At 48.2% G+C, this 23,020-nt stretch overlaps 1 protein-coding gene across 1 annotated transcript in view; it reads left to right on the forward strand.

The window, feature by feature from the left end:
• Positions 1-23,020, forward strand: part of LOC119397232 (zinc finger SWIM domain-containing protein 8) — a gene marked incomplete in the record, with an annotated part of 161,537 nt that overhangs the window by 75,590 nt on the left and 62,927 nt on the right. Inside the window, 2 exon segments of the mRNA XM_037664670.1 lie at positions 2,809-3,003; positions 17,352-17,501. Coding sequence (XP_037520598.1) covers positions 2,809-3,003; positions 17,352-17,501 — 345 coding nt within the window.

The following is a 23,020-nucleotide window of genomic DNA, read 5'->3' on the forward strand; positions in this document are numbered from 1 at the left end:
TCTTTTCAACTCCTGGTATTCTCAAAGAATTGCCCGGGGAAATCTTTTTCACTTTCACAAATGATTTTGCCTGACTTGGTGCCAAAAATGCCCTCAAGTGTTTTCAATGCTATGCCAAGCTCACTGCAGTCAAACCCGGTTACGACAAATGGCATGATATTCCAGAAGTCGTTCATTGAAGTATTTCGACATAGGCAAATCTGCTTTTATTGTATTTCAGTAGCTAGTTTCTTATGCGGAAAATTGTGAAGTTGGGCAAAAATGCTCTAACAAAAGTAATACCATGCCACTCACTACCGTATTTACTCGCGTAATCATCGCACCCCTAAATTTTGTCATCTAAATTCAATTTTTTTCCCCCGCGTAATGATCGCACCCCGAACTTGCCGCATCGATATGTCGTGTGCCAAGTCTAGCCGATGATCATCGCGTTTATCATCTGTCGAATGTTGCGTTAATAACTCTTCAAAACTCGCCAAGTGAACTGCACGCACCAAACAAATTCTTAATTTTTGCCCACCGTTGGCGGAAACGTGCCATTTAGGATTGCAGTAAAGGCAAATGCCGCAGTTTTCACTGAATGCCCACCATGTGTTTTTATGTCTGTGGCAGCTGAATGCGCCCATATTTGTTTCTGTGATCTGAAAGCAGGCATCACTATGCTAATGCCGTAAATTTACTGATTTAAATGAAAGCATTCCTTATTTAGATGGAAGAAACTGTTTTGAGCAGAAAGTCTGAATAAATTGGACGACAAAGAGTCTCAGCATCTGAAATTTCAGACGTTCTTATACATTGACTTTATGGGGCTTAGTGGCAGTGCCGTGAAAGCATCCAAATTTTCAAGTATGTAAAAAAAATCTGCAGTTGTGTGCGTGTGTGTATGTGTGTACCTGAACCCTATATATCGAGGTTCTCCCCACAGTAGGTGGTGGCGGATTTTCTGCCCACAGCTCTGCTTCACCGCCCATCACTCTGACTGATCTCTTGAAATGCGCGCCTCAGGAACAAAAAAAATAGGCAACTATGCATGCACAGCACCAGCAGGTCGACAGCCTGCATAAGGGACTGTCAAAGCATCGTTTGCACTAGGCCATTTGATGACGCGCTGAAAACTAGGGCGAAGTGTTACCGTGAATCGCACGCGGCAGTCCACGCAGATCGAAATGTTGCCTCTCGGCCACGCACCTTCCGCGCAAAAGCAAGAGACAGATGCGCGCGGTCATGCTTGCCTCAGTAAACATAAATGTACGCGACATGTGAGAATGCTTTGAGTTACAGATTACTAGGTGAATTTCATAACAACTCACCTTTTACCAGGGTGTCTGTTCACGTTCGGCGTCCATGACGCCGCGCACACGCGCTTCATCGAAAGTGCATGACGCGACAATGACCACGCGCTGGCTTGCTAAAAACCATTTTTTGGCAACACTCTAGGTTGTTTCACAGCTAATACAAACACATTCAACGCTTGCAAAGAGAGAAAAGCCGCGGCTGAACAGCCTAAATCACTGGAGACTGTCGAACACTCTGCGCAATCGGTACCACGTGATGTCGTTTAAACGTCAAAGAGAGATTCCGGCAGACGGCGCCACAATATGTCCTTGCCGCCAATAGCGATGTTTAGCCGACAGTGAGTCGTCGTCAGGCAACATGTGGCGTGCATGTATGTCAAAAGCCACACACGGTCGCATCCACAACCAAATTCGATAGCAGGCATATTTTTTTTCGTCCCGCTGTTTCTTTTGCATGTTCGTGCTGTGCTCCCGATCTGTTCTGAGTCTTCCGCTCCAATCGATATAGTGCTTGATTTTTTTAGTAGTCATTTTTTTTTTCTTTTTCGTTCAATAAAGATGAGTAGCGGCACGAGGAGGCAGTGCTCAGCTGCATATAAACTAAATGCTGAGTTCGCTGAAGCGAACGGCAACATGGCCATAACATGGCCGCAGAAAAAAAGCATGCACTATTGAAGAGTGCAGAAAGGCAAGCTGCAGAAGTGCAACCCGTGGAAAGCGCTGCTTCGTCAGCGTAGTGCGGTTCATCCACAGCTTGACGATATGCTTGCAGACTTTGTGCATGAAGTTCGTGCGCGCTCGCTGCCAGTGATCGTGACGATGGGTGTGCGGTGCCGATTAAAAAATTAAGGCGTTTTGGCGATTTTGGGTTGTTTTCTTTTTATGTCACCTAAACTTGGGGAGTCTACCTATATTCCCACACGACCTAAAGTCCGGTTTATAGGGTACACTCTCTACCAACGAGCCCCGTCTCCTGCCTTTGATTGCTTGAAACGGAGTCTGGACAGGTGGCCTTGTGGCCTCATAGGAGGAGGAAAAACTTTATTTGACCAAGGGATTTGAGCACGTACGTCCCAGGGTCCCCGCACGACCCCACTGGGCTATGCGTTCATAGATCGCCAATGGCAGTGCGAGTGCCCCTACTTACGTTTTCTTGTGCATATCTCATAGTCAGTGGTTATGCATTGGAGGGGATAGGTGTGCGTTATAGCTACCAGAAATGCCCACCCATAAATTAAACTTGGGTGTTTGTAGAAAATGAGAAGTTGTTTCAAAATTCCAAAATCTTAACATCTCCCCCCCATCTTTTCTCAAAATGTCTACCCCGCAAAATTTTCTGGGGGGAACCTTGATATATATATATATATATATATATATATATATATATATATATATATATATATATATGTATGTATATATAATTTGTTTCTAATTTACTAGACACGGGGGCCACACTGTCAGCAATTGCATGTCCTTATGTGACCATTCGAAACTTCTCGGTGTGGCTTTGCAGATCCTGTTCGCTCGTGCAGAAGCACTGCACGCTCATGGTCACACTCAGGAGGCCAGCAAACTGGCAGTGCGTCTTGCACATGAGCTGCTGGCTCATCCACCAAGTTTGGAAGTGGACGGATTGATTGCATCAGCTCAGCCTGGGAAGACAACCGGCAACCGCCGTGGCCGTCGCTTCAACCCTGTTTGGCACCAGGTTCGTGTTGTTGCCCCTTGCCCAGAAACCTATTTAATTTATAAACAGATGTTAACTGCAAACTATAAGGCTGATAAAACTGCAAACATTTTTATAGCTGCTATCTGCATTACTATTGCTATCAGTGCTTCACCTTTAAGGTTAAACAGTGAAATTATCCTGGCCCCGCCACGGTGGTCTAGTGGTTGTGGCGCTCGACTGCTAACCCGAAGGTCGTGGGATTGAATCCCGGCCGCCGTGGCTGCATTTTTGATGGAGACGAAAATTTTTGAGACCCATGTACTTAGATTTAGGTGCATGTTAAAGAACCCCAGGTGGTCTAAATTTCCGGAGCCCTCCACCACGGCAGTGATGGAAGTGCTGCTCCAATTGCTCCAAACTGCTCCAAAAGAGAGATGCTGCTCCATGCTGCTCCAAACTAATTTTTGTTAGTAACTGCTCTGGACCTGCTCCGAAATGGCACTGGTAAACTGAAAACAATGAACTTTAAGCACATGGCCATCCAGCGAGCATAAACATAACAAAAAACAAGCTGTCTACTATCATTCTCTATTTTGCGAACATTTTTCTGGGCAATGAAGAGAAGGCTGCAGAAAAGGCCAAACTATGCATGTGCCACCTGCTGAAGAAAAAAGGCCCACAATTGCGTCCTCCTTGTTTTCTGCGTGAGAATTAAGCAAAACAACATTACTCTATTTTCTAAGAGACACTGTTTGAAAAGAGGCGCAGCACGCACCAAGGAGATAAAAATTTATATTTGTTTTAGTTTATGCAGTGTCATTTCACGTTTTTGCACGTGTGAAAACGTCGTGTAACTTTTACGTGCTCCTCACTGTCAAAATGGCCCTCCAGCTTTTCCGATGACTCGCCAAAGGAACTTGTGACAAATTTCACTAACAAATGGCTGTCTAAGCAGACGAAGCAAATACCGTATTTACTCGATTCTACTGCGCCCTCGATTGTAATGCGCACCCGTTTTCCGCGACCAAAAAAAAAAGTAATACATCGATCGTAACGCGCACCCATTTTTCGTGAGAGAAAAGAACAAAAAAAGTTCGTAGGAGTCAAACTTCACACATTCAGAAGAACAAGTATTTGGGTTTTAAAGAACTAAAGTTTCAAAGAAGTAAAACACAAAGTCAAAAAGCGGGCCTTGCCGTTAAAACTGTCACCACTACGGCGACGATACGAGTCGCGTAATGGATCAGTCCTCGTCGCTGTCGGACAACTCCTTGTCGCCGTCAACGCTCTTCGATTTCAGGAAACCGGCCCTGCTTTGGTCCACTGAAACCTTTTCGTGAAGCTTCGCTGTAAAAAAATCTTCTGCTTCTGTTTGCGCCAGTCTCGCACGCACGTTTCGGGAACTCTGAACGACCGTGATGCGGCCCGATTTCCGTACGTCTCTGCACATGTAATAACTATTCTTTTGAATGCGGCATGTGGTGCACTCGTCAAGTATTTGGAGTTGGCACTTCTATGCTGTCGATGCAAACGCAAAACGGGATGACAATCTCCTCAGCACACGTACGAACTGAAACAATAATGGCAGAAATGGACAAGGCGCGTAGGAGGCGGCCATTTTGAAATGCCGATGGCAATATGACAAGTTTTTTTTGTTGTTGTTGTTTTTTCGGTACTCGATTCTAACGCGCATGCAACTTTTGGACTCGTTTTACCGGAAAAAAGGTGCACGTTAGATTCGAGTAAATACAGTAGTATGCACTGTCATTATTCGAACATGGCCGCTTGAATAATCCAACAGCCGTCATAAGAGATACGGAAGGTTCATAAACTGAAACTAAATTCAAAACGCGTGCCAAACCGGACTACTTCGCGGAGCAGTAATGTGCAGTAGCTCCGCCCCCGTAGCCTTTTCTTCATTGCCAAGAAAAGTTGTCCGTGAGTATGGTATGTACTATACACCAGAGCACGCCTGTCTCGCACCCAGGCTGCTGGCGAGCCGAGCGGATACCCTCACACCCAGATGCAGGGCTGGCCGGACTGCCAAAGCGCGCGCGGGTTGCACCAAGTAAACAGGGCAAGCTGCAGTTCTGAGGCTTTAAAGTGCGAAAAAGTACCCGTTCACGCCGCTTCAGCGTATAAGAGCTCGTCTGGGCACTACTGCGTCATCTTTGGATGCCAAAACAAGCAGCGCAACAGGAGGATATTACTTAGCGTTGTCTGCGGCGATCACGACGCGTCGCGGGAATACCGCCGGCGCGGTGTTTTGAGCTTCGCCGCGAATGGATAACTGTGATTCAAGCAGAAAAACTAGGAACCGAGTGAAAATGCGCGAGTAAGTACACTAACTGCGTGTATTCTGCAGTGTGATGCCCACCTATTTTATTTTACGAACCTAATTTGCGTGACACGCAGCTGGGTTGAAGGCAGGCGCGAGCTTTGTGTGGGGGTGCACTTCATACCCTTAAGGGTTTCCTTTGACGAAAATGTAGTGCAAGGTAGTGCTTTAAGCACAAGCAATCAGCATACTTTGCCACTTTCAACGTAGTATCAAGCTTTAGTACTTTTGATGGCATCCACGCCTTCAAGATTACAAGCTTTCGCCTTTAAAAGGTAGTAAATGGTACTGTGTTCCTCAGCAGCTGGCCAGAATTTCGTGCTTTCATTTCAGTGTTTGATGTTCCCAAATTTATTTGGACACGGGCAGTGATTCCACTCCTGCGCCAACTGCGCCAAAGTGCGCCAAATTGTATTTACTGCGCCATCCTGATAATATCGACGAAATTTGCGCCAAACTGCGCCAAAGTCTCGGGTGTAGGGGCGTCTATCACCGGCAATCGCACCGCCGGCGCGACAGAACATGTGCAGCTCGATCTTGGGGCTGCCAATAAAGTCGCATTCATGGATCAAGAATTATTCCGCTGAATAAATAGCGCTCGCGCGTGCGTTCCGAGTAAGCCACGATGCCATGCACGGTGCCGACGCAGCTTCTGTTCTGCAAGTCGGCTCGACAGCAAACGCGCTCTCCGCAGAGGCTCGTGACGTCTAGGCCTATCGGTAGCGAGAAAGTGCGACGGCGATTCATCGACGGACGTCGTCTGTTCCAGAAACGCTGCTGATAGCTCGTTTCAAGCGTCGCATGGCACGTAAGGAAAGCAATGTTCAGTAATAACTACATGAGTGCCGCTAAATGTCTGTCACTTCTGTTTGCGGACATCGCGGAATGAAATCTGGGATCGCTCGCAGTAGATATATGGGACAATATCGAATTTTCCTTGCTTCGCGTTTATGGAAGAGCACGCGAACGGTGGAAACGCGTTGACACTTTTCCTCAGATATACTTTATCCATGGATCTTCATCCAGAAGAGCTTTTTCGTAATTCCTTCCGCCAGCACGTCCGAGTTTGTAATCACTCTGCGGTAAATACCCCCTAAAAGGCCCTGCCCTTCGAGCTCACGTGCTAGGGTTCCAATTCGAATTTTTTGCTTGCTTTTTTAAAAATGTCATCTCATTAGTAAAATCATATCTCCTGGTCGGAGCAGCCGCAAATGCGCAGCTGTCAGTAGCGGGCCCGTCGCTGACGACCCACAGTGAAGCGGCTACGCCATGTTACACGTCCGCCCCTCGCTTTCGGCGGTCAATAGCTAACGGTTAAAAAAACTCAGTTTCGCTTGAGAGCGAAGCAATGAATGTGATACCAAAAAATTGTATTGTGAAGCGAAGTAAGACTAGCAGCTAACTCTTTTGGATCCGATCTCGCGTAACTGAACAAAACGCTGGTTTAAGGGAATATGGCCCCTCCAGGAACCGAAGCGTTTTCTTGCTCTGAGTTCGGTAAACGCGAAGTAAGCGTTGAGAGCACAGCAAGTTTACGAGCCGTCTCCTGATGCCTCGAGATAGCGCGCGCGCAAGCGACTGCGCCCTTCAAACGATGCGGTCCCCCCCCCCCCCTTCCGCTCCCCTGGCGTCCCTTCATGCTCCTTACGAAAGACGGGCGGGGCGTTTCCTCTCGGTTTGATAAGCAATCGACGGCAGGCCCGCACGCGGGAAGATGTTATCTCATGCGCTGTCCGTGCGGCGGAGACAGACGGCCGGCTAGTTTAATCTCCGCTTCAGCCGCTTTCGTCGCCAGCGCTCGCGACCTTTTACCCGCGGCTAGAATGCGCGTGGTGATGTTATTAATTTGGACTTTATACGGAAAATTACGGCAAAGGCAATGGCAAAAATCAACCGAGAGTGTCCATATAATTGCTATCGCAAGGGTCAATTTAGGGGGCAGATTTTGCGCCCCCCCCCTTAGGTAATTAGGGGGGGGCGGCCGCCCCCCACCTGCCCCCCCTGTGCACACGCCTATGCTCCTGAGATGATTTTTTTCCATGAGATTTGCAATGAATCGAAATATTTCTAGGCTTCATAAGAGCCCCATAATAATACTCAGGTGCTTGAATGTAAATGCAATATGCTTCTTTATTGCACTCCAGGATGTAAAATTCGCTACCCCAAAGTGCTCCCAGATGCAAAATTATCTGCTCCAAAGTGCTCCAAGATGAAAATTTTGCTGCTCCAAAGTGCTCCAAAACGGAAATTTTGCTGCTCCAAAGTGCTCCAAAACGGAAATTTTGCTCCTCCTAAAGTTGCTCCAAATCAGAAGTCCTCGGTAGCATCACTGCACGGGGCATCCAGCTGCACATAATACATATATTGGCACGTAAGTAAACAGTACTCACGCCAGTGTGCTTTACGTCGCAAGTGTAGCGCTAGCTCAAGCAGCTAAATTTTTAGCATATTTGCACAGCACGCATTTAATAAGAGACAGCTGGATTCTGCCCATTACAATATCGGCTTAACTAAGAGTAGCATAGTTTCGCATGTAAATCATCATCGTTACAGGATTAAAATCACGCAGATAGCTTCCAAAAGGGATCGATGGAAGTCACTGCAGGTGATACTCTCTGATAGCACGCTTTTGTGAGCAAGACGCATTATTGTAAGAGCGCTTGTGGAACAAAAATTACGTTCTGCGAAACTACGCGCAAAGCCTACTCTAATTATTATGCGATGCATGTTAAAATGACGAGTTTTCATGAAACTTTGTACGCAACTTGTAATATGCGGCAACAAAGCATCGTTTCACTGTTTCGCGAGCTGCACTGCAATTACGACTCATGCGTACTACAGCGGGGACGTTTTATTTACAGATGTAACAGCGTACGTACCTGACAAGGTTGCTTCCGCAGCCTGCCCAGCACGTATATATAGCGTATACATTGTGCACTTGCATGAGCAAGGTGTTCTTGATCTTCTAATAAAAACGGCGAAACTGTCCAGGCTAGAAAAAACGCGAAACGCGCTCTCCAACGGGCTGAGTTTCGGGAGTTCCGCATTTGCTCTGTGTAGAGTCTGCTGGCATAGCAGTCCAGGGACGGTTGCTTCGTCGAGTTTGCGATAGATGGCGCGACGCATGATGCCAATGTGGTGCTATGCATGGAATTCGCTGTGTTCTGGTCTATAGTATGCTAGTATGGAGTTTCTATACTAGCTCCATACTAGCATATCGACAATGCCACAAGTAGTGGCATTGTTGATATGTCTCGGATTTAGCTGTATGTAGTTGTACAGTCGCCCATTTTTTTAACCTGAACGCACGAGCATAGACCGCCAAGTTAATAAGCGCCGTACAACGGAGTACAGCAGCGAAATGAACGAGAATACGCGCATGCGCGCAATGAGCAGTCTTGGACAGCTGCCGTCTGCGGAAAAGCCTAGCAGACGGCAGCTGCCCACGACTGCTCATAGCGCGCATGCGCATATTCTCGTTCATTTCGCCGCTGCGCTCCGTTGTATGGCGCTTATCAACTCGGCGGTCGACGCTTGCGCGTTCAGGTTAAAAAAATGGGCGACTATACATGACAGGCAGACTATTTTGGGGTGTGTCCAGAAAAGATCGAACACGAGGTCTTGGTCACCATTCCCGATTTTGATGAAAGTTACTGTAGGTCTAGGCACTACACCCAGAACAATGGTTTCGCAATTAGTTTCGCGAAAAAAGATTTTGTTCGCCTGAAAAAAAAATATATACAAATTTTGGTCGCAAAAAACGCTTTTCCACCAATTTCGCGATTTCTGAATTTTGAGCGCAAGTAGGGAAAAAACTGTGCTCTTCTTCGTCACAATATTTATTCCCCTTAAAGAACAAGTGAAATACAATCTTATGAGTCTATTATTTCCCTTGCTTGTCGAAGCACTTTTGAAGAAAAAAATCACGACCTTGGCCAATCGCACAAAATACCTCTATTTCAGGAATTTATTGCTACAAGCAAGTTAAAGAGAGGATAATAAAAATCGGTACATATTAACTTTGATATAACCCTGATGGGTGAGAGAACGAGTGCAGAGAGAGAGAGAAACAAACCGAGACAGAAAGGAGATGCATAAAAGGGAAAAATTCTTGCCGAAAAAAAAATTCAAGAGGCGGGATTCCAACCTGCGTACCCTTGATCCTAAGGCGAGCATCCTAACCATCTGGCTATCCAGGCACGCTAACAGAGCATAGCATAGCCTTGTATAGTATAGTGTAGCAAGGGGGTGGGAAAGGGAAGTGAGCGTGAGGCAGGGGTGAGACAGCTGCGCATATTACGCATTTTTGATACAATTCCGTTTTCCTGTGCCAAGCTGCTCCAAAAGCATGAAAATCGCGAAAATTGCGTCGAACTACTCCAAAACAGCTTCGAAAGCCAGAATTTCTGTGCCCACGTCAGCTTCTTTGGGAAAAAAGGCTGAGCTAACAACATGATTTTCCAATTTGCACCTATAGCAGTGCCTGGGATACCAAGTTTCTATGCACCTTTCTAATGAGGGCTCCCATGATGCCGCCATGACCTCCTCTGGGTTGTTGTAAATATGCGTGGCGCCCCAAAAATGTTCTGCCATGCCCCGAGCCTGCTGCTGCTTCTTGCTAGGCTGTGTCTTCTGGCGCTATCAAGTGGCATGCGTAGCGTCTTCCTCCGGTTGGAATTTTTTTTTCGCATCGACACTGCTGCGTGTGGTCACCTACGCGCGCGTTTGCTGTGGTAGTGTTTGTACCGTTACGACCCATACCGTGCACGGGAGAGGCATCATCCTTGTTGCATCAACGCGGTGGCAACTAGCTTCCTGCATGCGGTGCGTCTCCGCGATGCCCTGGTGGTTTTTCACGCCGAAGCCAGAAGCGGACCGATGCGAAGCACCTTTGTGTCATTCCCCAATTGTAGAAGTGTGCAGTACACTTACAACGGCGCTATGCTCGCAGTACCGTACGCGATAGTCTGTGCAAGATAGCTTTATGAGATAGTCAATGCAGCGAGGTATCTTGGCACCCACGCCGCGCTCTCGAAGGCGGCCCCACATGAGGGGGCAGTGAACGGCACTACCGCGCCTTTGTTCTTGCCTGTTCAAAGCGTGCAGTAGGTTTGACGCTACGCCAACCACGCTGCCGAGCTGAAGGCACTTATTGTGGTGTCCTCCTTACAAACGCTGACCTACAGGAAGCTCTGGAGAAGCTTGAAAAGCTAAGTAAGCAGATCTACAAAAAAATCAGTTGCACCGTAAGTGAAGCAATGAATGCGATAGCATCAAATTGTAATATTACGCGAAGTAAGGCTGGCAGCTAACACTTCTGGATCTGATCTTGCGTAACTGCAAAACGCTGGTAAGAGAGAAGCCGTCTGTGATGCCAGCCGAGATAGCGCGCGTGCCTGCAATCTCGACTGCACCCTTAAAGTCCACGGTTGCTGCTCGAGCGACCTTATAACGATCCCACATATAACGATCTATCGGTTATAACGACCGTATTCGGGTGAACTTACGATTTTCCTATGCTAACCATTGAAGCTGCGTCCAGATATAGCGAACATTTTTCAAAGCCTCCTACTTTTACAACGAACACTTCAGACACGGTCGCGGTAAAAATATGGGGCATACGAAGCGAAAAAAAGTTAAAACATGCCTTCTAAAGCGTGACAGGGGCGCGCGCTCGCGCGTGCCCCGCTCCAGTTTACTCGCGACTAAGATACCCACGATCGGCGAGCACCGCAAGCAGATTTCGGACGCTGCGAGCGACGTCACACACTTTCCAGGCGTTTCTTCAGTGGTAGAATGGCAGTGAGGGAAAAAAAATACTAGGCAGCATGAAGCCTTGCGGTCAGCTTTCGCACAGTAACCTTTCCTGACGCCGTTGTCTGCAGCTACGACCGCCTGCGATGAGGAACGCAAGAAGGCATAAATGCAAGAAGTGATAACCCCGATAACTTTCTGTCGCAAAAAGGTTCACTGCGTCCCTAATCTCGTCGACGCCACAATGTGCCGCGAAAAGTCGTCCGTCTTTTCGGTAACGGCGGAGACCGGTCGATCGGTGATTACGACTTCCGCGCGATTGCGGCGATGCCTTCGCAGATAAGCATCAGAAAAGAGCGAAGGCGAGGTGGCGGCCGTCGATGAAGGTGCCATTATGCCTTATAGCCGACAACCTTATCACAGTCATCTATAGATATCTGCTCAGCTGCGCGTGTGGACACTCGGATTGACGGCGGTACGGGCGCGCCATGCTTACCGCCGCGTCGTGCGAGACCGCTTTAAAGTGCACGTCGCTTTGTAGAAACGAAAGTAGCTCGCTGTTGTTGAGCGGCGCGGGCACCGAGAACGGTCGATGCACTGACAGCAAGCGTATACTGCGTGTTTGACTAGGTGACAACTGAAGTTCGCCGCGCATCGTCGTGCAGGGCCGCGAGAGCATCGCGGAGAAGTAGAGTGCGCGTTGCTTGGAAAATGCTTGTTTTCGCTGCGTTGAACGAAGAGACTACTCGCCGCACCCGTGCACGGTCCTGAGTGAAGCTGGCACGAAGAACGTACAAACGCGCGCATACGGCACACAGCAAGCGGCCCGGCAGAGACTCCGCGACCCGAGTAGGCGACGCGCTGCACGCAACTAGCCAGGAATGATCGGCTCCACGTCGCGGTACCGCGCTTCGGTGAAACGATGTTAGCTCATTGCAAAGGCGGTTAATTCACTCGTGAGCACGCAGCCGGCGTCACTTCACGACGCGAAAAAGCTTAGCTCGTCACCGAAGGGGTTGTTAGCACTTTATTAAAAGTGCACAAAGGGAAAAAAAAAACGGCTTGGCCGCTAAGCGCACGTTTTTAAGGGCGAGTCCATATACAACGAACTACTGATATAACGACCACTTTTCGCGACACTTTCGAGTTCGTTATAAACGGGTTCGACTGTATTATACAAAGTAAGGCTGCCAGCTAACTAACACTTATGGATCCGATCTCGCGTAACTACAAAACGCTGGTGTAAGAGAATGCGGCTGCTCAAAGGAGAGAAGCGATGAGATCGCAGCACTTAGAAGGGTATACGAGCCGTCTATGATGCCAGCCGAGATAGCGCACACGCCAGCGCCTTTAAAGGGGCCCTTCAACACTCTTTGAGCAGGGTCAAAAAGCTCTGCCAATCGGTAGTCGAGGCTCCTGAGAACACGCGAGCCAAATATTATAGCGAAGCGAGCGTCCTGGAAGTTACAATAAATTCTCAAAGTCAGCTGAAAATCGCTCCCTCTTCTCTCGACAAATGATGTATTAGTCCACAATATATGACGCGATTGTCGGCAGTTCCACCATTGGCTGATGTTATAATCACGGTAACACCCTCATTATTACCTTCGTTGTTAATTTTGAGTTCAATAAGTAGATAATATGTATGTCTATATTGTGTTATGCCGTTAAAACACCGAACAAACATTAATATTAGCACTTCCGGTCTCACCGACAGCTCGTCTGCTCGTAGTTGCATGGTTGCGTTTTCTTCACCATGCGCAGTGCCGAAATCGTGAATATTTCTGTGCTTTTGATCATCGCCGGTCCGTTGAGAGTGGCAGCCGTTCGAGTGTTGCCTCGTCAGCTGGAAACTGCATCGTCGACACGTTCTCACGACCGACCGAGGCAGCGGTGCAGCATTTCTCCGATAACAATGCTGGCGCCGGCTAGTTTAGGATACCTGTGTTCGCTGTATGGTGAGTCCCTGTCTGTTCAGTATGTCATCGAGCCGTACCTCGGCGTATCCTCCCCGTAGCCTCACGTTCCCGAGAAACCGCGACACAGCAACCAAGCAGACTCGCATTTTCACGGTAGCTGCAGACAGCCGGGGGATGGGTCCGCGCCGGCATGATGCCCCACGATCCTTTCTTCTAGTCTTTAGTTCTTTGTTGTCAGTCCGCATTCGCTTTGCTCCCGCATTCGAAGAGCAAACAGCGTCGAAGTACCGCCACTGGAAGAAGGGTGCACGCAGCTTTGCCGTGTTGAATACGAATGAAGCGCGAGCAGTGCGACGAGACGGTGTATCGGAGTGTGGGTCGAAACCCATCTCAGCTGTCATTCGTTCCAAACGTGCACGCAGTTTTGCGTCCATGGTTGGCAGAGCGATGAAAACACTACGGCAGTTCAAGGTGCACACCCTACATTACCAAACCGACTCGCAGTTTTCAAGCATGCGCGATACACGGTGCGATTGACTCCGCTCGACGAGAACGACGCAAGCCGACCGGAAGTGGCGGCACAGACCACGTGGTTGCGCCGAGACGCCAGAGAGAAAAAAAAAATTAAGAAAAAAAATGCCGCCGGCGCTGACGTAACTCTTCGGCGCCTCCTCGCACCTCCGTTCTCCCTCCCTTCACGACCCGCGCAGCTTTCCGCGCGATCGCGCCGTTGAGTTGAGGGAGAAAGCTGCGGAACGTGATCTCTATAATTTGGTAACACCACTTAGACTTGACGGATTCGAAACATTTTTGCGGCATATGACTCGTGAAGAGTCATACGTCAATAATGAGACTATTCCAATATACTAAGAAAGGTGTTGCAGGGACCCCTTTAAAGTCGTCCTTAGTTGCTCCAGCAACCTCCCCCCCCCTCGCGTTGCTTCGTGCTCCTTCAAGACAGGCGGCGCGTTTCCTCTGCATGAGTAGCAATCAATGGCAGGCCTGGCATGCGGTTTTATGTTATTGCATGCGCCCTCCGTGCAACGGGGATGAGTCAGCGTTTTTTCATCTCTGCCTCAGTCGCGTTCATCGCCCCTGCTCGCACGCTTTTACCTAAGGGCAAAACATATGATGCGCTGGGGATGTTACGATTTGGAGTTTATACGGAACATGACTGCGATGTCGACGGCAAAAACCTGTTCACAATGTCCATATAATTGCTATCGCAATAAAAGCCAAAGCAGTAATCTGCTAAATTATATCACTCATCTTAAAAAGGCCTACTGCTATGTAACTGCAATTCTTGTGCAATCACATTTTTTTTTTTCACATTTTTATGAAGTGAACCTAGTTTGCAGAACCTTTTTTTTTTTTTCAATTATTTCATGCGTTTCTTACTCGGGATAGATAGGTCGCATAGTATTTAAAAAGGTAGTATAGTCATAACTGGCAATACATTCTCCAAATGCTGCTTCAGCGTTACGTCTATCCTAGGCCAATTTAAATATGTACTTGTCCCCCCAAGTTGCTACAAATCTGTGTTTCAAGCTCTTGAGATGACATAAAAAATTCCGCTAACTGCTCCAAATCGGCGTTCGTCTGCGCCAAAATCGAAATTTTGCTGCTCCAAAAACTGTTCCCAAATCAACTTCAGCCGTCTCACCCCTGGTGAGCAAATGTGATGGTGAGGAGGAGGGAAGAGAGTAAAGCGTAGCATAGCTTAAAGAATGAGAACGGGAAACGTAGTGTGAAAGAAATAAGGAGAGAGAGAAAGAAGATAGAAAGAGAAAGCAAGCATTGCGCTGTTTAGCTACCAGATAACCTAGCCAAGCCACGCATGCACAGTAGCTGCTAAGCCCTGCCCACCAACGGAGACATCACGTGCAACCTCCGCTCTATAGTGCATAGCCTGGCTGCACCCGATCATGTCCAGAGAGTCGGGGGGCATTCTAAGAAAGTGCGTACAGTCAAACCTCGCTACAACGAAATTGACGGTGCTCGGAAAAATGTTCGTTGAAGCGAACATTTCATAGTGAAATTGAAAAAAAATATGGTTGACCTGAGCTAGTAGAACAGAGAAACTTTTATTTCCAAGATTCAAAAAGTGTCTGCTGCTTCCTTTGCGTCCCCAGCAGTGTCACGATGCGATTCTCATTTATGCATAGCGACGTCACTGTTGAAAAGCACGCAGAAACAACGCCTTCCGCGAATGAACCGCAGAGGCACGGTCGCGCAACACGAACTGCACAGTTGCACTAATACGCTAACACTAGCTATCTGCCAACAACGGCGAGATGCAGGCGTGCTATCGCAGAGCGATGACTTACGCCTTATTCTATGCTATTCTTATCCACCACTTGCGGCTGGCTGATCCATTGATAACGTGGATGAATTGTTGCTCCGACCACGGTCGCACTGGCCAAGCGCGAAAAGCACGAAAAGCATGGGCATTGGAAAAGGCATCGTTCCACGATTGCACTCCAGGGCTGCTCGCGTTGATAACGTGGATGTACCGTCGCTCTGACCACTAGCGAAGCGCGAAAAGCACAAAAAGCATTGGAAAGGCATCGCAAAAGGAATCGTTCCGTGAATGCACCCCAGTGTAGACAACTGAGCTTTGGCTTCGGATTGTCTGCGACTAAGCAACTCAAGCCAGTTGCAAAAGCAGGGCAGTCTGATCGCCGTCGCTATCAAGCAATGGCGGCCCCCATGCTCAGTCAGCCATAGATTTAATATACTGAGTCTAGAGGAAAAGCTGGTCCGCGAGATCGCTAACCACAAAAACGCTGACATCTTGGAACGTTGTCATTCTTGCCATCACATATCAATCCTAAAGAAGCATTTGCACAATTAAAAACATGCAGATATTGTTTTTTGTTTATTTTGAATACTTTTACGAAAGAATACGACGGCTATTTATGCAATTTACTGTGCGCGGAAAGGAGCGTTTGCAGGCTGGTTTACTACGCCACCATATCAACACCAACGCTCGAGAGTGCGCTTGTGGCCGATTGCGCCGATTTCCGCGTCGTGTTAAAGTCCCTGAAACTTCGTTTACATCGTGTATCTCGTAGTTGTCATAGTGTCCCGTTGTGTGTTTTTTTCTGTTGCCACGTGCCACTCGACTTCACGTGACAGCCCTCTTTTCTTTCAAGCTGAAAACTTCAGTGCAAACCAGGACGGACGGCAAAGAAGAGATGAGACAAGCACTGGAAGTTATGTACCAACTATGCGCAACCGAAGTTTTTTTGTAGTCTTTTTAACGGCGATAAAATTTCGGGTGACGCCGCTGCATGCTGCAATCAACATTGTTCTGCTTATGGCACTCTGCGCTGAAGTACGGCAGCAATGAGCTGAAAAAGAACGTGGATACAGGTGTCTCGTCATTGCAAGTCGAAGCACCACGCGACCACGGCCTACGCACTTTGCTTCGAGCTGCGAATCTGTCGAGTGACCCTTGTGCCTGCGAACGGAGAAACTTTGTTCGTTATGCATTATTGGTAAGGCGTGCCTAGTAAAAAACATGCATAAACAGATGGAAATGTTAACTGTTATCAATCAGGCCAGCTGCACAGACAATGCTACGCTAACACACGGTTTCACGCATCAAAACACAGCTCATGTTCCCTGAACAGCGCATAGCTGGCTTAGGTTGGTAGATTAAAACTGATTACTACCGCCAAATATAGCGAGCGTCTCGGGGTCTGGCAACGTTCGTTTTGTTCCATCATGGCGGAACCCATGCGGTTATAAGTTTCAATACATGGGCCCTATGGGGAGCTTTTCCTCTAGAGTCAGTATATATTAACTCTATGCAGTCAACAGCGGTGGTTACTGGTGGTGCAAACACACGATTTAGACTTTGAATTCGTATTTTTATGTTCTAAAATGCATCAAAATGTCTGAGATAGTGTTTATTGCATGGTAAATTAAATGTTTGAGCCCAGAATGGCATCGTCAAATTTTGTTGAAGCGGAGCGGCAGCAGAAAAAGTGTTCGTTGTGGCGAGCATATTTATGCATCGACTCCTATGGACTGTTGACGGGGAACCGAGAATTTTTCGTTGTACCGGAAATTTCGGTGAAGCGGAGTTCGACTGTACTTCCGAGGAGGAAGCCGCGCATCTCGAAGCTAGAAGTGTTGGTCGACGGGGAGTACGAGTGGTGACGGACCCGTGCTTCGCTGTGCCAAGCTTTGTGCGACTTAGTGCAAACTGCCTGTATTTTTTTATTCTTTCAATTCTTCAAGTTACCTATACACGTTAACTGAAATTATAGGCTGTTCAGAGTTTATATGCGTTGACTTCTTGCACTTAGTGTTCGCGTGTCTTTTTATTGGGCAGTCACAGTATGCATATACTACTTCTTTCCCCCTAGGTGAGCCTTTTGGCATCAGCAACTTTGGCCAAGGCTGCTTTCCTATGCCAAGTGCTGGGTGAAAACCAGGAACACCATCACTTGGCCTTTCGCATTGGACTCTTCGGACTGGAGATGTCTCGGCCACCAGCTTCTACAAAAGCTCTTGAAGTAAGTTCTAGCACATTCCTAAGATCACTCTGTGGCAATTTCATATGGCAGTGGTTTTTAATCCTTTGAGGGTTTACGCCGTACATGTATGGCATCACCTAACAGGCACCAAAGTTTTTCGCTGTACATGTACGACATTGCCTGTACTTTTAAAACACTCCTTGTTTGATCATTTCTCTTGCTTGGCATGTGCTGCCACACTTCGGGAATACGGGGAATTTTTTTCATGCGCCGATGCCTCTCCATTTTTTTTTTCTTTCTTTCTCTCCAAAACGGTGCGCCGGCTTTCGCTTGCTCATCCGAGCGCGGCTGCGCGCGCTTCGGCTGGTTTCGCGCACCTTTTTCAATCATTTTTCTTGCTTGGCATGTGCTGCTACACTTCGGGAATACGTGGAATTTTTTTCATGCGCCGATGTCTCTCCGTTAATGTTATTTTTTCTTTCCAGATTGGTGCGTCAACTTTTGCTTGCGCATCTGAGCACGTGCACACGGTGCAGCTGGTTTCGGTTTCGTCCTTCGGGTGGTTATCGCTTCTCGCGCCCGCAAAGCTGATGGCTGTCTGGTTTCTAATCTTTCAAAGAGTGACCGCTTGTTACTCTCGTTTATCGCTCCCCGGGACACGATTACATCGGTTTCCTTGCAGCGCTAAATTACACAAACACCGCCGCCGTAGTTGCGTTTCCTATTTTGGGGACTCGGAAAAACTAACTTTGTCTCATTGAGGATAAGACAAAGGATTATTATAGCTTTTTCACTCGTTTTGCTTTCTGGACGGGCGCACAACCATACAGTTTTCTTCCGTGTGCTCACTCGCATAGTTCGCTTACGCTATGGAAGTGCACGCCGATTCCTCTGCTGCTGGTGAGTCGAGCGGTGATTCCTTCTATTTGGACTATTCCACAAGGGTATTTTTGTATGTCTGTGAGCTATGCTTAATTAATATCATGGAGGAAAGAATACTAAGGAGAGGCCCTGACGTCACATTCGTGAAGCCTCCACATCGCAAACACCCGCATCGCCTCCTAGCGAAGGAGCAGCGAAACATTTCGCGATTTCTGTCGCGAATGTTTCCTGTGATCCAGGAAACATGAGGGGAGTAGGTGCGTGACAGCCAGTTTGGGGATACTGCATTGTGCAAGCCCAGTGCGTAGAGGCCAATCTGGAAGGCACACATGTGCAGTGCTCAGTGGGGGCCCCTGTGGTTCTGGCTGGCCGAGGGCTGGGTGAACAAAACCGCCGTGCTCGAGTTGCCACCGGCCTTGGTCAGCACAGTCTTGGCTAGCTCGTGGGCCGAGGCCTCGCTCGGCTGGTTGGGCAGGCTTGGGCATGCACCTCGCTTGCCCTTCAGGCGGCTCGGAGGTGGGGGCTTCTGAGGGGCTGCAGCGACAGCGGCCGGAGCCCGAGACCCAGTGCCAGCTCCAGAAAGGGCCCCACCTCTGGATGCCAAGAAGCGTGAAGGTGCTGCCCCAACGGATGCATGCAAGTTTGTTGGCGGGCTGATCGATGGTAGCACACACAAGCTGCACACAAAGAAATGGAGCTCCATCAGGGAGGGCGGCCACTTATAATTCAGTCATGACTAGCACCGATCAGTAGCTTGTTCGCATCACATGAGTTCATAACAACTGCTATCCACAGTTAAACGGTATAACGAACTTCAATAAAATAAAATTTTTGATATAACGGAGCATGTTTATCCATGACTTCAATGTAACGAAGTTTTACTGCTACTGCAGGTGAAAACGAAGGCAATAAATTGGAACTTCTGCTGGTGCCAGTGGTCATATGGTTGACTAGCCATATGACCAAGCCATTTGGTCTTTGTGAATGAATTTTTCAAATTGAGGGTCACTTGACAGAAAGCCCGGGCTCATTGGTGCAGGCTGTAGTGTGCACTTATAATATTTTAATCACGCAATGAAGTCACTGCATCGCTGCCGACCGCATCAATGCACGGCGGCACTCGCCATAACTATTGCAGGCGGAAATGACAGAGAAGAGCGCAGGTGTTTGATTGGATAAATGTAATGTTAGAAGTCACTGAGGCAATGCATCAAAAATGATATAAATATCGGGTTTTCTTTTGCGCGCTTTTTCATTGAATGCCAAATAGACCCCTTTGCAAAAAAAAAAAGGCTACTACAAAACATGATAGAGGTGCTGGCTGCTATTTAGTCTCTAGCCTTTCGCTTGTGCCAGTTCTCTCACTTCTTTTTCTTGCTTGTGTTCACTCACGAGCTGCCTCGTTTCACATATGCGGTATTGCCCTTCGAGTTGAGGAATCTTTGTTTGTTGTACTTTTATACTAACACAAACTGATGGTGTCGTAAAAACAAGAACTTGAAAACAAGGTAGGGTCGTCGTCTGCTTTTCAGCCTGTGGCCTCCGAGCATAGAAAAAAACATGGCTGATCCCTTTGTCATAGGAATTGGTATAACACGAAAGTGAAGCGTGTCTTCACAGACGTAGTTGAGTGTTTGTTGTGCATTGTTTGGGCACAAGGGCGAATGAACGAATGCTGTAGCATCAAATTGTAAGGTCACGCAAAGAACGGCAAGCAGCTCGAAACTCACAACGTGCTGCTCGGGCAGAAAGGACGCATGGAAAGAACATACGCAGGATGAGCGCGAGCTAACAGCTGTCGCAGCTCGACAGTTAAAGCACGCTGCTTAGACAAAGGAGGAGGCCCGAAACGAACGCACAAGTATAGACAGGGACGAGCGCAAGTAACTATCACAGTTGTAACTTATTTGTGTGTGAGCAGCGTGCCTCCTTTTGCAAAAGCTGCCCTGCAGTGAGTGAAGTGACCTTCGTGCTCTCTGTAACTTCAACCAAACTGCGATGAGAGCACAAGACGTACAAAGCACCCCCCATCACGAGATAAGCGCACGCGCATGAGCGACCACGCTTTGTGAGGCGCGCCTCATCGCAGCACGCAGGGTGACGACCTTTAAGCGCGCCCTTCGCGCCACCTCACTAGTATAACGAATACAGGCTGAAGTGTCACCGATCTCTGAGTACCACCAATGGTTCATTGGTGTAATAAATAGCTCGCCGTTAGTATGCTGAAGGGACGTGCTGTTTGTGGCCGAGTCTGTTCGCGCTGCGGAGCTAGGGGTCGTAGGTTCGACTCCCGGCGATGGAACTTTGTTTTTAGTTTTTTTCTTGCCATCAGTTAGTGTGTATTCTACAGCGTCATATGCGTGACAGAAATACGTCAGTGGAGACGTGGTGGACCCCGGCATAAAAACACTTTGTGTTAAAATGCGCACACGAGGTTTGTCCTTACGCAAAAGTTTTTCTTCTTGCCTGTGCACCCTCCTGAGCAGCCTCTTGTGCACTTGCGAGTGTTAGGCATTCAAAGGGTGAAAATTCCACCTCGATGCATGTTATTGGTCTCACCTTTTTTCGGGGTGCAAGGGGTGTGGCGCCACGTGTTTACTAGAGAGTGTTTATTTCTGAGTACGCAAGCGAGTGGGGCCCAAGAGCTTGGATACGTGCAGGGTTGCGTACCCAAGCAGAATGCCTATAGTGTTGAGTGTGCCCGTCACGAAGGTCTCCCGCGCTCACAGTGCCACAGCGTCTTGTCGTATGGATTGGTCTGTGTTTTTTACAATTTAAAATGTTAAACCAAGCATAGATAGTGGCGTGAAATGAATTGCTTCCAATAAAATGATCCTAATTATTCGACAAAGTTATCAACCCGAAACAAAAAAAAAAAAATTTTTTTGTACGTGTCGAAGTCACGACTGAAGCCGGTGCAAAACAATCCAGAAGGTTGGTTGTATTCCATACCTGCCAAGTCTCCCGGATTACCGGGAGACTCCGGATTTTGAACGTTTCTCCGGTTGTACGGGTCATAGGAAAATCTCCCGGAAATCCAGTTTTGCCCCGGGCGTCCAGAGCATTGCGCGCCCCGTGCATCACGGTGACGCGAGGTGGGACGTTTCGCATACACATGCGCTACACGCAATTTTAAAAATTGATCCTAAATGTGTATAGGTTATATCAGCCGTAATATTTCGTAGATGATGTGTTTGTGTACACAAAATCTATCCCACAAGTTATCTCGCCTTGAAGATGTTGTGTCACTACTGCTTAAGTGGAGAGCCCAGCACTTAAAAGGGTAGCCGTTACCGATGTCTGTCGAGATAGCGTGTTCGCCAGCGCTCGCGACCGTCCCCGTCTCAGCGGCGCCCCTTACGGTCCCTTGCCGACAAAAATACTGGTAAGCAAGCGACGACAGGCCTCGCACGTGGAGCGATGTTATCGCATGTGCCCTTCGCGCGACGGTGACGGCCGGGTCGTTTCATCTCTGCTTCAACTGCGTTCGTCCCTAGCGCTAGCGCGCATTTACTCGCACGTGAAACAGACGATGCGTAAGCAATGTTATCGGTTTGGACTCTGTACAGATCAGCGGCGACTGCAAAATCCCGCTGACAGTGTCCATATAATTGCTATCGCAGTACCGTACTCGACCCCCCCCCCCCCCCCCCCCCCCCCCCCGGGTCGGCATATTTCATACCCCCCCCCCCTCCCGTTGAGTAGATCTCCCGGATTCCGTTTCTCCAAACTTGGCAGGTATGTATTCCGACAAGGACATCCACGTGGAGAACTTGTGGCAGTGTGATCGGCATCGTCTTTTCCCGTGTACTGTTCAATTTTGTCTACTGTGCTGCTTCGCCGGAGGCGGCATCTTTACTGTCGGTCGAGCCATAATGTTCGGGCTTTGGCGCCTTTGCACTTGGGCGTCTTGATCTGTCCAGGCTCGGCTTGGCTTACCGTAAAAGTAACGTAGTTGACGTCGTGGGTAACGTGACCTGCTAGGGTTTTCGACTAGGATGTCAGGGTTGGCAGCGGTGTTTTTGGTCATGCGTACGCACCAGCCCCGGCGCCCTGGGGATGCATGTGCGTGGGGCTTCGCGCATGTGCAGTACCGCCGCCCCAACGTCTTAGGTATGCAAGCCACTTGGGTACCCAGCAATAAAACTTTCTACTGTGGTAACGATGTGATCGCTGCACTGGATAGAATAGGCAACAATGGTATGCAAGCTTCCTGTACGTAGGACCCTTCAGCTCATTCATTCCATTGGCTGCGCCATGCAACGTCAGTGGCGAGTGAAATATGGTCATGTGACCTTGCGAAAATCGAGTTGAGGGTAGGCATTTCTTGTATTTTGAATTTTCTAGGCTGAATAACCGTGGACTGCGTGCCCCTATCGCTGTGACTTAAAATAATCATCTCTTTACTCATTTGGCCAACCCTGAAGTTTCCTACAGAAACTCTTCACCTTGTCACCAGACAATACACCATCACTCCCTACCTCTGCCACACTGAAGCTTAGAGGACCACTGACAGCCACATTCTTGTTTATGACTTTTACGTTTTAATGAGTATGCCTGTGTCTGATAATCCCAAAGTGGAATAGTAAATGCTAGCATCATTAATTATGATCATGGTTGGCATCACTTCAAAACACCCGCCCAAAATCTTAAAGTAATATAGGCCCCCCTGCGTG

The sequence above is a fragment of the Rhipicephalus sanguineus genome, chromosome 1 (assembly GCF_013339695.2).
Source record: "Rhipicephalus sanguineus isolate Rsan-2018 chromosome 1, BIME_Rsan_1.4, whole genome shotgun sequence".
NCBI lineage: Eukaryota > Metazoa > Arthropoda > Arachnida > Ixodida > Ixodidae > Rhipicephalus > Rhipicephalus sanguineus.